Raw genomic sequence first — 15,643 nt, 5'->3', positions numbered from 1 at the left:
ATGCCCCCCCCACACCCCCATCCCCATATCCCCTTCTCTATTCACTCTGGCTAAGCTCATAACCCCCCCCCCCCCCCCCCCAAATCATCTCCCATCATCTCCCCCCTTGCACCCGTCTCCTGCCTGGTGTCCTCGCGCCCCACTCCCTCCCCCTCGTACCTACTCCCCACATACACCCCCCCATCTTCTCCCCCCTTGTACTCTTGCCCCACCCATTCCCCTCACATCTTCCTCCTGCCCTGTCCTCTTGTGCCCACTGCCCTTGCACTCGCCCCTCTTCCTCTCCCCAAGTACCCATTCCCCTCATATTCGCCTGCTCGCTCCCCATGTGCCCACTCTACTCCTGCCCACTACCCTCATGCCTACTCCCCTCCAATCCGCCACCTACCCCTTCCCCTTGTGCCTGCCCTCCTCTTGCTTGCTCCCCTTGTTCCCACCTCTCTCTGGCTTGTGCCCATTCCCCTAGTACCTGTATCCTACCTACTCCCTTTGTGTCCATGCCCCTTGTGTTTGCTCCTCTCGTGCCCGCCTCCAACTCGCTCCTCTCGTACCCGCCTCCAACCCGCTTCCCTCGTACCTACCTCCTAACCGCTCCTATCCTGCCCACAAGCCTCCTGTTGGTTCCACAGTACCCACCTCCCACCTGCTCCCCCCTTGCCTGCCCACCTCCTACCTGCTCCCCTCATGCCTGCCTCACTCCACCTCCCCTCATGCTCGTCTCACACCCGCTCCCACCTCATACCCGCTCTCATCGTGCCCGCCTCACACCCGCTCCCATCATGCCCGCCTCACACCCGCTCCCACCTCATACCCGCTCTCATCGTGCCCGCCTCACACCCGCTCCCATCATGCCCGCCTCACACCCGCTCCCACCTCATACCCGCTCTCATCGTGCCCGCCTCACACCCGCTCCCATCATGCCCGCCTCACACCCGCTCCCGTCGTGCCAGCCTGCCTCCTGCCCACTCCCCTCATGCTTGACCCCCTCATACCCACCTCCTGTCTGCTTCTCTTGTACCTGCCACCTGCCCTCTCCCCTCATGCCGGCTCCCCTCGTTTCCGCCTCCCGCCTGTCAGCACACCGGGCTGTGCCCTGCAGTTTTAAGTGGAGGGTGGCACGGCAGCATTTACTGAGCCTGACCTACATAGGCTCTGACAGCTCTGTGGAGTTCGACTAAAAAGCTTTGGAGTTGATTTAGCATGAGGGAACGTAAACGGATGGGTTTATTTTTGGAGACCAGCGGCTCTGTGCTTAATGACCTCTGCATACAGGACTGGGGGGGCAGGGAGTGCATTAAGACACAAGCGCACACCTAACTCTGTGCGCGTACAGGGACCTCATCATTTTACCGCAATTAATAACCTCTAATGCTCTCAGTTTTTACACTTGGAAAGTAGCAGTTCCATTCTTACTTGAAAAGCCTACTTGTTTTTCGGGGTTTCCATCTTTTCGGGTTGTTCTGTCCATTTTCTCCATGTTCAGCCTCAGAATATACCCTTGTGCCTGGACAGCAGGTGGCACGGCAGATAAGGTGCAGAGGAGGGGCCTCTGTGAGGCAGGGCCTCTATGAGGCAGGGAGTGCGGCTATGAGCGCGTCAGGCTAATGGCCCCTCCCTCCATCCGACTGCCAGGTGCCCCGGCCGTCGGCGCTGTAATTGCCCCCGCTGTACACTGTTAAACCCCTGAGTGAGGTGCCTATCCTGAATTGCGTTAATAAATATCCAGCCACCTTTTCTGTGGACAGCAGGGTTTCCGGCAGTAAACAAAGTATTAGGGAAACGATCATTTAGCACCAATATGCTGAATCATGTCACCTGCTGCCAGCTGAGTGGGCCAATCGGGGGACTCCGTTGGCCGGGGGGTGAAGCTGTTCTCCAGTTGCGTTGAGCTGGATCTTGAGCTGCGGGTGTCTGAGACTTGCATGGTTCTGGATAAATGGGGGTGTGGCTCAGTTGGTTTGGACACCGTGCCTGCAGTCAGAAGGTTGCTACTTTGAATCCCAATGTCGGCAGAGTGATTTCAACCGTTGGGTCTTAGAGCACAGCCATTAACCCTGACTGACTCTGCTTTTGTATGTCACTTTGGATAAAAGCACCTGCTAGAATAATTAAAAATCATAATTAAAATATGGCTCTGGAATGATTCCTTTGGAGTCTGTCTGTGTGTGACACTCCACTCACGAGGCCCCTGCATCCCATCCTGCAGAATCTGCTTTCGGTCGCTGCTTTAAGGCTGAATTTTAAAGATTTTTTCTTCGGAGAGGAACCAGGCCACCGGCTGCTTGGGCGGGGATCCACCGCAGCCTCCATTTTTATACCTCCTGCCAAAATCAATCGATGATTTATCAGCTGAACTTCTTAATGAAAATGCTTGTTAATTGGACAGTCCCTTGCTGCGGTTAATTTTTAATGAATGTTAATTCTTTGCTTAGTCAGGGGTTTTACTCCAGCGCGTTTTTTCGTCTTTTTGTTCTGCAGCTGGATATTTTTTACCCAAGTGATTCAGGTTAAGTACCTTCCTCGAGGCTCAGTCCTCATGGGATTTGAACCAGAAACCTTCTGGTCACCTTCAGGGGTGGGGTGGGCTGGGGTGGGGCGATTTTTAGATGACTTACTTGTGTTTGGAGGTTGGAAAGGAAATTATTTGTGAGTTGTTTGGGGTTTGAAGTCTCTGGGGGCGATATACATGCTCTGGAATTTCCACGGCCGGTAAATACCCATACGCCAAAAGGACAAACGTGGCTTCCGGAAGGGTCAGGGGTCCACAGGGTGGGGGTCCGGCTCGGGGTCTGCACCTGCATCCCGGGGGACACCGAAGGTTAAATTTGAGCCGTTATGGAAAAGATTATTCAGCAAGGCTTTTCACCCCAGGAGGGGTGGGGGTCAGCACTGACTGGGGGTCAGGCTGTGGTCTGATTCTCCCTGATGGACGATGGTGTTTTTTTCCCCCCTCTGTCCGAGAAATGTGTCAATTGGACAATTTGTTAGGACACGCAAGGGTAGGGGAGCCTGGAGGAGCGGAGTGCAACGGTGGGCAGGTGGGGTGGAAAGGCAGCTTAATGGGCACATGCTGCTCTCTAGGCCTCGCGATTTGCTGAAGCCTTCAGCCTAAGTGGCGCTAAAAGCCGGAAGCGGCCATTTGGTCGAGGGCTTGGGCGCACAGTGTGGCTAATTGAGTGGGGTCCTTCAGTCAGCAGGTGCCCAGTATTGCCTGTCAGAAAAGGCCGCCATGCCGACAGCAAATGCTGAGGTGTCCCGATGGTGCAGGTCTGATGTCGGGAGCGTTGGCATGAACCTCGTCTGTGGGGCAACTACTTTGAAGCGCTCTGGGGGGTCCTTCTTGGGAAGCACTGAATCTCAATGCGTGTATAAATAGGCTGAGCGCCCAACTCCTGCCTGATACATTCTTTGCACTGTTAATGAAACACTTTCCCGTTCAGCCAAACTATAGTGATTTCAGGTGCTAATTAGATCTTCTGAATATCAGTGCTGAACTGCAGGAGGTGCAGGAGTCTTAGTACAGCTACACAGCCCTGTGCTGTTCTACACCCAGCAACGCAGCCCTGTGCTGTTCTACACCCAGCAACGCAGCCCTGTGCTGTTCTACACCCAGCAACGCAGCCCTGTGCTGTTCTACACCCAGCTACGCAGCCCTGTGCTGTTCTACACTCAGCTACGCAGCCCTGTGCTGTTCTACACTCAGCTACGCAGCCCTGTGCTGTTCTATACCCAGCTACGCAGCCCTGTGCTGTTCTATACCCAGCTACGCAGCCCTGTGCTGTTCTACACTCTGCTATGTAGCCCTGTGCTGTTCTACACCCAGCTACGCAGCCCTGTGCTTTTACACTCTGCTACATAGCCCTGTGCTGTTCTACACCCAGATACACAGCCCTGTGCTGTTCTACACCCAGCTACGCAGCCCTGTGCTGTTCTACACTCTGCTACGCAGCCCTGTGCTGTTTTACATCCTGCTATACCTCATTCCCTGTGTGGTGTTACACCCTGCTATGCCCTGGCTCTGTGGTATATCTGTGACCCTGATCCATCTCCTGTCTGGCCCACAGATAACCTGCTCATTGACTACCAGTTCACCTTCAGTCTTCTCCAGGAGGATGACCACCACTACACTGCCATTAACTTCATGGCCACACCTGAGCAGGTTTGATTGCACTACCGTCCGTCTCCAGTCTCCGTGGTCTTTTGCCCGTTTGTTGCCCTTACATTCATGCACAATTATGCCATACTTATCCTGCCACTGTTTATACTATGCTTATTGCTCTGGGCCACTCCTCACTGCTGAATGGCTGATTGCAGGTTGAGCCAGAGCACCTGAAATCTGCTGTTTTCTCTTTTTTCGTGGTTCTGTGAACATGACCACTTATTTGTGGTTCCATTTTTCCTTCTCCCAGACCAACAAGAACTTGGACATGTCCATCAACGCGTCCAACAACTTCAACCTCAACATCACCTGGTCCGTGGGCTCCACAGGTAAGCCTGTGATATCACAGTCCTGAGAGCAGCAGGATGGAGATCAGTTATCTGTGTCATGCCGTTAACAGAGGTGTTAAAACATTGATTGGCGTCCTCTTTATGTAAAGATGCTGTTCCAGGAGAATAAAAATCTGCACAAAAGGCTGTCCAGGCACCACGAATCGTGATGATTCCAATTAAGATAGATGGCCATGCACCTTGGAGCCTGCTTCTGTTTCCACGCTGACCGATCATGTTTGTTACTCGAAGCTTGATTTAAAATTCCGAATGGCAGGAGCAGGCTGCTTCACCTTCCATGACGACTTCTTTAATGAAACTCGTAAAGCTGCTCTAATTAAACGCTCAAATCAGAAGCATTCGTGATTAATGCTAAAGGTTATGGCTGGTTGGCTTTACTCATCTTTGATCTTGAGACAAAATGTCACTGGACACTGTCAACTCCATATTCTATAAATGTGGAAAATATGGAAGCAGCTACAGCCCGTACTGCTCACCCTCGTACCCTCGACTCAAGCCCGTACTCCTCACCCTCGTACCCTCGACTCAAGCTCGTACTGCTCACCCTCGTACCCCCGACTCCAGCCCGTACTGCTCACCCTCGTACCCTCGACTCCAGCCCGTACTCCTCACCCTCGTACCCCCGACTCCAGCCCATACTGCTCACCCTCGTACCCCCGACTCCAGCCCGTACTCCTCACCCTCGTACCCTCGACTCCAGCCCGTACTGCTCACCCTCGTACCCTCGACTCCAGCCCGTACTGCTCACCCTCGTACCCTCGACTCCAGCCCGTACTTCTCATCCTCGTACCCTCGACTCCAGCCCGTACTTCTCATCCTCGTACCCCCGACTCAAGCTCGTACTCCTCACCCTCGTACCCCCGACTCAAGCTCGTACTCCTCACCCTCGTACCCCCGACTCCAGCCCGTACTCCTCACCCTCGTACCCCCGACTCCAGCCCGTACTGCTCACCCTCGTACCCCCGACTCCAGCCCGTACTCCTCACCCTCGTACCCCCGACTCCAGCCCGTACTGCTCACCCTCGTACCCCCGACTCCAGCCTGTACTCCTCACCCTCGTACCCCCGACTCCAGCCCGTACTGCTCACCCTCGTACCCCGACTCCAGCTCGTACTGCTCACCCTCATACCCCTTGGTAAACTAAAGCCATCTCTGAGCTGACGGCTGTGTTCTGCTTTGCAGCTGGGACCATCTCAGGGGAGGAGGTAGCCATTGTGTCCAAGACGAACATCAAGGACTACAGAGACAGCTTCTCCTGTGACAAGTTCAGCTTTCGCACTAACCCGAACATCACCTTTTACGTCTATGTCAGTAACTTCTCATGGCCTATCAAGATCCAGGTGAGAAACACCGTTCTGCTGCATATGTGCGCAGCACAGAGAGACATGCAGGCCTGTTTTCATCTTGCAGGTTTCTGGGCTCTGATCTGCTGCATACAGGCGCAGCACAGAGAGACATGCAGGCCTGTTTTCATCTTGCAGGTTTCTGGGCTCTGATCTGCTGCATACAGGCGCAGCACAGAGAGACATGCAGGCCTAGCTTCATCTTGCAGGTTTCTTGCCTCTGAAAGGGTTAACCGAGCAAGCTGTGTTAGGAAATGCATTTAAAACAAAACGTGGTTGGTGGTTTTGTAATGTAACCATCAATTATTAAAATCCTTCCACAGCGCAGTTCTGCAAAATATTCATGGTTTAACCTTATGATCCATAAAATTGAAGCCGTCTTAAGTGGCACTATATTAAGTTGATGGACAGGTGGCTCGTCGCGGTGAAACAGCAGTTTGAAAGCGATAGCGGCTGAATGGATGCATGATGAACGGCATTGTGTGAAATTTATACCACAGCGCATTAGTCCTGCGATCTCCGGCACTTTGCGCCGCCGCATTCTGCCTGCACCACCGCAGTCTTCCGCCACGCGACCCAGCCCGGCTTCCTCAGGACACGTGTGCCTCCCCCCGTAACGGCGCCACGGCCCGGTCTGACCCTGTCTGGCCCGATCTGGGTCCGGGTCCCACATGCAAGCAGCTGATTGCCCGCCGCTGGCTCCGTGCCCTGGCGGCTCTGTCACCATCATTCTCGTGGTCACGCCCTGCGACATGGCTGACTGCCGCCTGGCACGGGCCCCTGATCACTTATTCATGTAATGATGGAGCATCTTGGGATGTCAGCCTTACTCTGCAGCTCGTACCTGTGGCTCGTGCGCCCTCTAGCCCCCTCTACTGGCTTCTCACCTCTGGGAATCGCTCTAGACCGGCAGCAGCCCCCACACACTGACACACAGCTCTCAAAACCCCGCATCAGCAGAACTTCCTCTTGGTTCTGCCTTTGGTTCTAACCTCATTTGCTCACCTGTGACATGATGTGGGCGCTGTTTGTCAAAAATGTATTTTACTGTACTGCGACCTGCAGCTCTGAGCTCCTCTCTGTCTGTCTGTGTGTGATATACAGTGTGCATGTGGTATACAGTGTGTGTGTGCATTACACTATGTATATGAGCAAGATACACAGTGTGTGTGGTTTACAGTGTGGTATGTAGCGTGTGTGTGTATGGTATACAGTGTGTGTTTGTGTGTGGTATTCAGTGTGTGTGTGTGTGTGGTACACTGTGTATGTGGAAATTTACAGTGTATGATATATACAGTGTGTCTTATACAGTGTGTGCGTGTGTGTGTGTGTGTGTGTGTGTGTGTGTGTGTGTGTGTGTGTGTGTGACATGTACATTGTGTGTGGCATACAGTGTGGCATGTAGTGTGTGTTGTATACAATGTGTGTGATATGCAGTGTGTGTGGTATACCGAGTGTGGGTATGATAGTGAGTGGTATATAGTCTGTCTGGTATATAGTGTGTGTGTGATATATAGCGTGTATGATATACAGTGTGTGTGTGTGTGTTGAGATATACAATTAGTGGTATACAGTCTGTGTGTGGTATCCAGTTAGTGGTATACAGTCCTTGTGTGGTATCCAGTGAGTGATATACAGTCTTTGTGTGGTAACCAGTGAGTGGTATTCAGTGTGTGTATGTGTGGTAACCAGTGAGTGGTATTCAGTGTGTGTGTGTGTGTGTGTGTGTGTGTGGTATCCAGTGAGTGGTATACAGTGTGTGTGTGGTATCCAGTAAGTGGGATACAGTCCTTGTGTGGTATCCAGTGAGTGATATACAGTGTGTGTGTGTGTGTGTGTGTGTGTGTGTGTGTGTGTGTGTGTGTGTGTGTGTGTGTGTGTGTGTGTGTGTGTGTGTGTGTGTGGTATCCAGTTAGTGGTATACAGTCCTTGTGTGGTATCCAGTGAGTGATATACAGTCTTTGTGTGGTAACCAGTGAGTGGTATTCAGTGTGTGTATGTGTGGTATCCAGTGAGTGGTATACAGTCTTTGTGTGGTAACCAGTGAGTGGTATACAGTGTGTGTGTGGTATCCAGTAAGTGGGATACAGTCTGAGTGGCCAGGGTGTGGCCGTCAGTGAATCTCTGGGTTTTCCAAAGTTTCCCCTCACTCACTGTTGCCGGGTCAGTAGCGGGGCAATGGGTGCCCTTCCTCATGAATATGCTAATGCCCTGCTTAATGAGGGCCCCTCTCAGGCCATTCCCAGAATGCACTGCTGCCCAGGCTCGCAAGGCTCTTACATAAACCTGCCAAAGCTGGGGGTTGACTGCCCATTGGGTGTATCCCAGCCCACCCTCCACCTGTCAGTGTTTCCCACCCTTACTGCAGTGCCCATTGCCCCCATACAACCAGAGTCTACCTATCTTAGCTGCTTAGCTGGATGCGAGCGAGGCGCTCTTGGTCCATTGGCTCATCTTACCTGCAGTGCTGTATATTAACCCCCCCCCCCCCCCACCATGCTTCTGTAATGGCTCCCTGTGGAAGTTTGCGGTTTTTCAAACTGCTCCCAGCTTCCTGCACCGTCCGCCAGTATTGTTTACAGGAGAATCACAGCAGCTCCCCCCAACCCCTGGGGACCCTGGTTTGCGGTCTCTGGCCTTTCCAGCACCCTCCCCTCCTCCATGTCACCCATCCTGCATGCAGTGCCAGAGCCCCACCCACGAGCCCCCTTCCTATCGTGTGCTGTCTCCACCACCCGTTTGTTCAGCATGTCTTGCCATGTTCATTGTGCTGTAGCTCTTCTGTGTGAGGTTTCAGACACAAACACAGTGAGACAGACACAAACACAGTGAGACAGACACAAACACACACAGGCACAAACACAGTGAGACAGACACAAACACAGTGAGACAGACACAAACACAGTGAGACAGACACAAACACACACACAGACACAAACACAGTGAGACAGACACAAACACAGTGAGACAGACACAAACACACACACAGACACAAACACAGTGAGACAGACACAAACACAGTGAGACAGACACAAACACGCACACAGGCACAAACACAGTGCGACAGACACACGGAAGCACAGAGAAACACACTGACTCATATAGAAACACACACACAAACACGGCCACACACACACAATGCTTGAGGGCACCTTTCATTGACTCTCGTCTTACAGCAATTAATGATTCTAAGCTACACTTCAGCAAAGCTCAGAAACAGATGAAAATTGATTTTTTTAAACGTGCTCTCTTGTCCTTTTTAAGTGTGCGTCTAGCTTTACAGAAGCATGTGTTTTCCAAAGCCACCCCACCCTAAATGTGGAGCTGAAGGTGTCTCTCTGCTTAATCATGCTGCTGAGTCTGAAATTGGTCTTCATTTTGACTTAATGAATTTGAGAGGTCACTGCAAGCCAGTGGAGTGTATTCCTGCACCTAGATATTCTCTATTTATCTGGTTTTAATAGTTGCGGCATCGTCTTACTCTCAGCTCAGACCCCTAACCCCTACAAGCACACGGGGGGCAGTGGCGTCCACCTCATCCCATGCCTCCCCCTCAACACCGAGGGCATTATGGGGTCGCCAGGTGACCATTGCTGAGTGGACTGAGAAACGTTAAAAAATGTTATAGGCCCAGTCGAGGGTCTTTTGTATATTTCTGGGGTGTTTCTCAATACCAAGAACGCAAAGATCGTACTCGTGGTCTTGGCAAGAGCGGTCTTGCTAACCTGCTTCCCAAGGATGAACTTGGGCTGCAATAATTCATTGGATTTGTCTTATTTGGCAAGGATGCAATCAATTTATCCTTGATATCTGGGACGGCAAGAATGACATCTGGGGATTTTTACAGTCCTCCATACTTCCGTTCTATTGGAACTGGTCTTCGGTCACAAAACGAGAACACAAGTACGGTCAAGTATACCTACTGAGATACATCCCAGGATGCACCTAAGTAAGTTTATGTCAGAGAGGAGAGCATGATGGGAAATGTGACAACAAAAATAATTTCTACATAGCTGTAATTGTACAAATGGCAAATAAAGCATCCTCCCCCCACTTCTGTCCTCCCAGATCGCCTTCTCCCAACACAACAGCATCATGGACCTGGTCCAGTTCTTCGTCACCTTCTTCAGGTGAGTCTGTCTTCTGGGGTTCATGGGCGGGACATAGGTGTGATGCTGCCATCCAATCAGGTAGCACGTTGTAGGTGGGGGAGGGCTGCACAGGACCTCTTCCTTCCTGTGGGTGGAGCTGGAGTACCATCGTGTCGGGGGACTTTGGCATAGGGTGTAACAGTGCACCGTGTCATAGTGTCTTAAAGGTGCAGCGCGTCTTGTAGAGGGGGTCACATGTGCCTTTACCACCTCGTCTCCATCACTCTGTCGAGGGCTCCGTCGCCTGTGCGTCCCACTCAGGCTTCTGTGGTGACCTCTGACATTACCAGGGGCTCCAGTCAGCGGGGGGGGGGGGGGGAGGGTAGTTTGAATATGTATGTATGAAAATTCAGCTGTATCCCTGCCGCACATTAAAATGCAGAGCTGGGTGCCGCCTGGCGAGGCAGGTCCTGCCCATGGCTCACCGGCGTCACTGGCTCCAGCTCTCTGTTGCTGACCTGTGGAATTTCTCTGCATGATTCTATCGCTGGCCAGTCTATGGTTGAGGTAAATTCAGGGGTCCTGTTTGACAGGTGTATTGTTTCCATGGTTACCCTTATCGGCCCTGGGGGTTGGCTTCCTTGCTTGTTGCTATCACTGGTTACTCCATTGCGAATGCAGCCTGTATCCTCCCCAGTGATGGATGTCTGCGGTCGCCATGGTGCTGGGTGTAACAAGTTAATTCACTGTTACATGGTTGCGACAGCTTGGTATGTCAGATATCACCGATCAGCCAATCAGCTGCAGTGTAAACTGCCGTGTACTTATAATGCAGGTAAAAATACTTCAAGCCTACATTATAGGCATAATGTGGCCTCCTCTCCTGTGGGTGTGTCACTGTGTGTGCTCCTCCCCTGTGGGCGTGTCACTGTGTGTGCTCCTCCCTTGTGGGCGTAGCACTGTGTGTGCTCCTCCCCTGTGGGCGTGTCACTGTGTGTGCTCCTCTCCTGTGGGTGTGTCACTGTGTGTGCTCCTCCCCTGTGGGCGTGTCACTGTGTGTGCTCCTCCCCTGTGGGCGTGTCACTGTGTGTGCTCCTCCCTTGTGGGCGTAGCACTGTGTGTGCTCCTCCCCTGTGGGCGTAGCACTGTGTGTGCTCCTCCCCTGTGGGCGTAGCACTGTGTGTGCTCCTCCCCTGTGGGCGTGTCACTGTGTGTGCTCCTCCCCTGTAGGCACGGCACAACACAATGTGGCCTCCTCTCTGGGCTTGAAACTTCTACCATTTATAGCACTTTGGTCCCCCCACACATACAAAGTCCCCGTCCCCCACTTAGTCCCTGCCGGTCCCCTTTCATGACTCTTGCAGTTCAGACACGTGGCCACCACTGCTTATGTGCCATGAAATGACATCGGCGGTGGGTCTGGCCCTGGGTGGCCGCAATACCTCCCAATATGACAGGTAGTCATGGTGCTCTGTGCCCCCCCAGCACTGTGACACCAGCTGTGAAATGGGACACATCAAAGCCCAGGCCAGTCAAAGTGCGACCATAGGAAACATCACCATCACGCCGGTGAGGTCAGGAGAAAGCTGCGTGCCACCGTGTTCTCGGGAAAGCATGCTCTTTAAGAGAGGACTGAAACACAGTGAGAAATGCTGAAAGACGCCTTTTCAATTTGCTCTGAAAATGCCTTCGTGGCTTTACAAGCTGGCTGTAATTTTTGTAGCTGACGATTGTCTTCCAGGAATCCACTTACCTCAAATCAAATGACCGTCAACAGCTCTGTTGGTCTGTTTTACACTGTGTTTTGCGTAGCTGCCGTTCTGTTCCATCCTCTGTTGGAGGATCAGGATCTAGGTGTCTGCATTCTTGGGTTTCGGTGCTGAGACGGGCACTGACAGCAAACATCTTCCGATTCACACCTGTCCGTTACCTACTGCATTTGTTCCCGCTGACGGCATGAGAAGTGGGTGACCCTGCGAGGCCTCCAGTTGTCTTTCAGAATTCAGGCCTCCCGCTCACTCCCAGGATGCATTGCAGCATGGCTCGGACTGCCTGGGGTTCTGTTGGTTCTAGCTTGGTGCCTTGGCCGTCGGCGCCTCCCCTTACATCACATCTTACCATCACAGGACACGCAGCAGTGTTTTGGCAGCGCATCCGTTCACCTCACCCCGGCCGTCGTGTTCCCATCCCGCTCGCAGTTCCTCTCCGCCTCTCTCTCTGCTTTCATGGAGCAAAGAGACCAATGACAGTGACAGATATGTCAGAATGTGCCGGAAGGAAGGCCAGCCGATGTGAGCGGACGGCCGTGCTTCCGTAAGCTCTCTTGCTGTCGCATTTGTCTCTGGCATAATGCGCTGCTTGTCTTGTGTTCAGCGTAAGGAAATACTGCAGTCGGGCGCTGAAATCAAACCACATCACTTTGTGAGCCGTGATGGATCACGCCGGCTTGGGCTGCGCCTACCTCCCACGTCCCTGGCAGCCCAGCTGCGTCTGCATGCATTTGGGGAGGTCTGTGAATATTAACTGCTGTGGATTTTAACCTGCAGCCACAGCGGAATTCGCTGTTATTGTTCCCCTCATCTTCCTGACTGAGTAAAATGCATAGAATTAGTGTAGTGGGTGCACAGAGCAGAAGGAGGAGAAGCCCGTCTAGGAGGGGAAACCTGGAATGTAGAAGCTCGTCAAGCAGAAGAAACCTGCCAAGTAGGACAAGCCCGTCAAGGATGAGAAGTCCATCAAAGAGGAGAAACCCGCCAAGTAGGAGAAACCCATCAAAGAAGAGAAGCTCGTCAAGGGGGCGAAACCTGTAGTAGGGAGCAGTTCATCAAGGAGAAACCTGGTATAAGCTCCTCAAGTAGGAGAAACCCATCAAAGAAGAGAAGCTCGTCAAGGGGGCAAAACCTGTCAATGAGCTGCTCATCAAAGAGGAGATACTCATTAAGTAAGAGACATCTAATAAGGGGGAGCAGTTCATCAAGGAGAAACCTGGTATAAGCTCCTCAAGTAGGAGAAACCCATTAAGATGGAGGAGCCCATCAAGGAGGAGAATCTTGTTAAGGAGAAGTACATTGACGGGGAGCAGACCATCAAGGAGAAGAAACCTGTTAAGGGGGAACAGCATGTCAAGGAGGAGAAGCCTGTTAAGAGGGAGTAGTATGTAAAGGAGGAGAAGCTCATCAATGGGGAGAAGACTGTCAAGGAAGAGAAGGTCTTCAAGGATGAGAAACCCATTAATTAGGAGAGAATCTGAGAATCTGATTACACTGAGGAGAAAAGTGTTTCTGTTTAAGGCCACTTAGATGCCACACACTAATATATAAACGCCCTTGGGGAGGACCTGAACTCTGGGGGGAGGGGTCAGACACGTTCATGGGTTAGAATATGATAATCTGTGAAGCTGTTACAGAGGTGTCTGCAGCACCACCATTCTGGACCCCCTGGTGATACATAGTGTAAACATTTACACACCAGTGCACATCTGCTGCCTGCACCGCTCCGTTATCTTCTCCATGGGAAGCCGCTGTGTGTTTCACGCCTGTGAGGTGTGAGGTGGGTGACAGGCTCAGCCAGCCGCAGCCTGTAAGTGGGCGAGCAAACCCCATGCTGGCCTGTTGTAGTCCGTGCTCATGTCACCCTGAGTCAGCCTCCCCAGGTGTCCTGTTCTTCCCACACCTTTTGACTGACTGCTTCCCGTCCCGCCCCTTCCCAGTTGCTTCCTGTTCCTCCTACACCTTTTGACTGACTGTTTCCTATCCCGCCCCTTCCCAGTTGCTTCCTGTTCCTCCTACACCTTTTGACTGACTGCTTCCCGTCCTGCCCCTTCCCAGTTGTTTCCTGTTCCTCCTACACCTTTTGACTGACTGCTTCCCGTCTCGCCCCTTCCCAGTTGCTTCCTGTTCCTCCTACACCTTTTGACTGACTGTTTCCTATCCCGCCCCTTCCCAGTTGCTTCCTGTTCCTCCTACACCTTTTGACTGACTGCTTCCCGTCCTGCCCCTTCCCAGTTGTTTCCTGTTCCTCCTACACCTTTGGACTGACTGCTTCCTGTCCCGCCCCTTCCCAGCTGCTTCCTGTTCCTCCTACACCTTTTGACTGATTGCTGTCTGTCCTGCTCCTCTCCAGCTGCTTCCTGTCCCTCCTGCTGGTGGCGGCCGTTGTGTGGAAAATCAAGCAGACCTGCTGGGCCTCCAGACGCCGGGAGGTAAGTTTTCAGGGCCTTCCGTGCATTGAGCCTCCTAAGGGATTGGGGAATACAGGCAGACACCAGCTGAATGGTTACGGGATTGGCCAAACGTTTGTTTGTGTGCGTGTGTGTGTCGTGGGGGGGGGGGGGAGTTCTGGCTGCAGGCAGATGCGGCCATTTCCCCTCTGCACAGTCCTGCAGTAGCCATGGCACCTTTCCTTTCCTCTCTCATCCTCTTCTCTCCTGTTCTGTCATACTCTCATACTCTCTCCTGTTCCTCCTCTCCTTTCTTCTCCTCTACTCTGTTCTCCTGTCCCATCCCATCCTGTCCCATCCCATCCTCAGATCTCCTGGTCCGTCCTCATGCCAGTGCTTAATACAAGCAGGCAACAGAATACATTCGAAGGTACACTTCTCTGAAAGTCGGCCTGGCAGCTGCTTTCACACAGCTCTCACTGACGTTCGGGGAGGTCACCGTTAACCCCATTGCTCAAGGGGCCAGACGTCCCTGTTGTCAGGATCCCTGCTGAGATCAGAGAGCGCTGCAGGATTTCTGCTTGACGCTCCCGGCAGCTCACGCTTTGGCATCACATGCACACGGTGCATCTCTGGCTGAAGCAGGGTAGGGATGAGGGTGATTGTGATGAGTTGGCTCAGGACAAGTGATACAGCTCTGCCCCCTCCCTGACATGCAGTGGGAAAGGGCAGGTGGAGGAGTGCGAGTACATGGGGACCCAGTGCTGCGTTGCGTGAGTGTGTGTGTGTGTGTGTGTGTGTGTGTGTGTGTGCGTGAGGGAGGCGGCATCATCCATCAATTTACCTGCGTCAGGGTTAACAGCACTTAGCATCGTTTGTTGGGAGATCGTCGATCTTCTAAGCGGAGCATGCTTGTCCCAGTGAAGCACCGTGGAGGTGCCATGCAGTCCTAGGATGCCCCCCCACCACTTTTCAGGCTTTTTCTGGCCCTGGATTCATTGAGAAAATTCCACCTCCTTCCTTGTTCCAGCACTTCATTCCTGCAGAGCCTGTAATCCAGGAACATTTTCCGCTCCAGTGACTCCAGTGTGAGGGGAGGGAAAGAGATGAAGAAGGAGTGTTTGCGTGTGTGAGCCTGCGTGCTCGTGTGTGTGTGCTAGATGGGCTTTCACACTCATCCAGGATACGTGAGGCATAGACCTAAGAACCGTGAGATTGATGGGTCTTCAAGGGTGTCACCTTACTGGGCTTGGATGCAAGTGGTGCCTCATCCTTTGCAAAGACAGGAGCTGAGTGCAGGGTTTGTCTGGAGCACACTGTCCTCTCGCTCTTCGTTATGCCGAGCTTGCCATAACGTCCCAGGGCCAGGGATGAAACGTGGGCATCCTGGTAGGAGGTCTGCTGCGTAGCAGAACCCATCAGGAGAGCCTAGTGCCCTCCTCTTAAAGAAATACATTCCCACACTTGTCAAGTGGCCAGCTACTTCAGAGGAAGTCCTTCTAAGAGGCCGGCAGGCTGAAGGCAGGGCCTCTCTGCATTCT

General features: G+C 52.7%; 1 protein-coding gene across 1 annotated transcript in view; it reads left to right on the top strand.

The window, feature by feature from the left end:
- Positions 1 to 15,643, top strand: part of atrnl1b (attractin-like 1b) — a 114,006-nt gene that overhangs the window by 64,715 nt on the left and 33,648 nt on the right. Inside the window, exons 22-26 of the mRNA XM_072703792.1 lie at positions 4,065 to 4,159; positions 4,410 to 4,488; positions 5,692 to 5,849; positions 9,921 to 9,982; positions 14,066 to 14,144. Coding sequence (XP_072559893.1) covers positions 4,065 to 4,159; positions 4,410 to 4,488; positions 5,692 to 5,849; positions 9,921 to 9,982; positions 14,066 to 14,144 — 473 coding nt within the window. The remainder of the gene's footprint in view (positions 1 to 4,064; positions 4,160 to 4,409; positions 4,489 to 5,691; positions 5,850 to 9,920; positions 9,983 to 14,065; positions 14,145 to 15,643) is intronic.

The sequence above is a fragment of the Paramormyrops kingsleyae genome, chromosome 20 (genome assembly GCF_048594095.1).
Source record: "Paramormyrops kingsleyae isolate MSU_618 chromosome 20, PKINGS_0.4, whole genome shotgun sequence".
NCBI lineage: Eukaryota > Metazoa > Chordata > Actinopteri > Osteoglossiformes > Mormyridae > Paramormyrops > Paramormyrops kingsleyae.
Note: the sequence above shows the minus strand (reverse complement) of the source record. Positions and strands in the feature narration are given on the sequence as shown.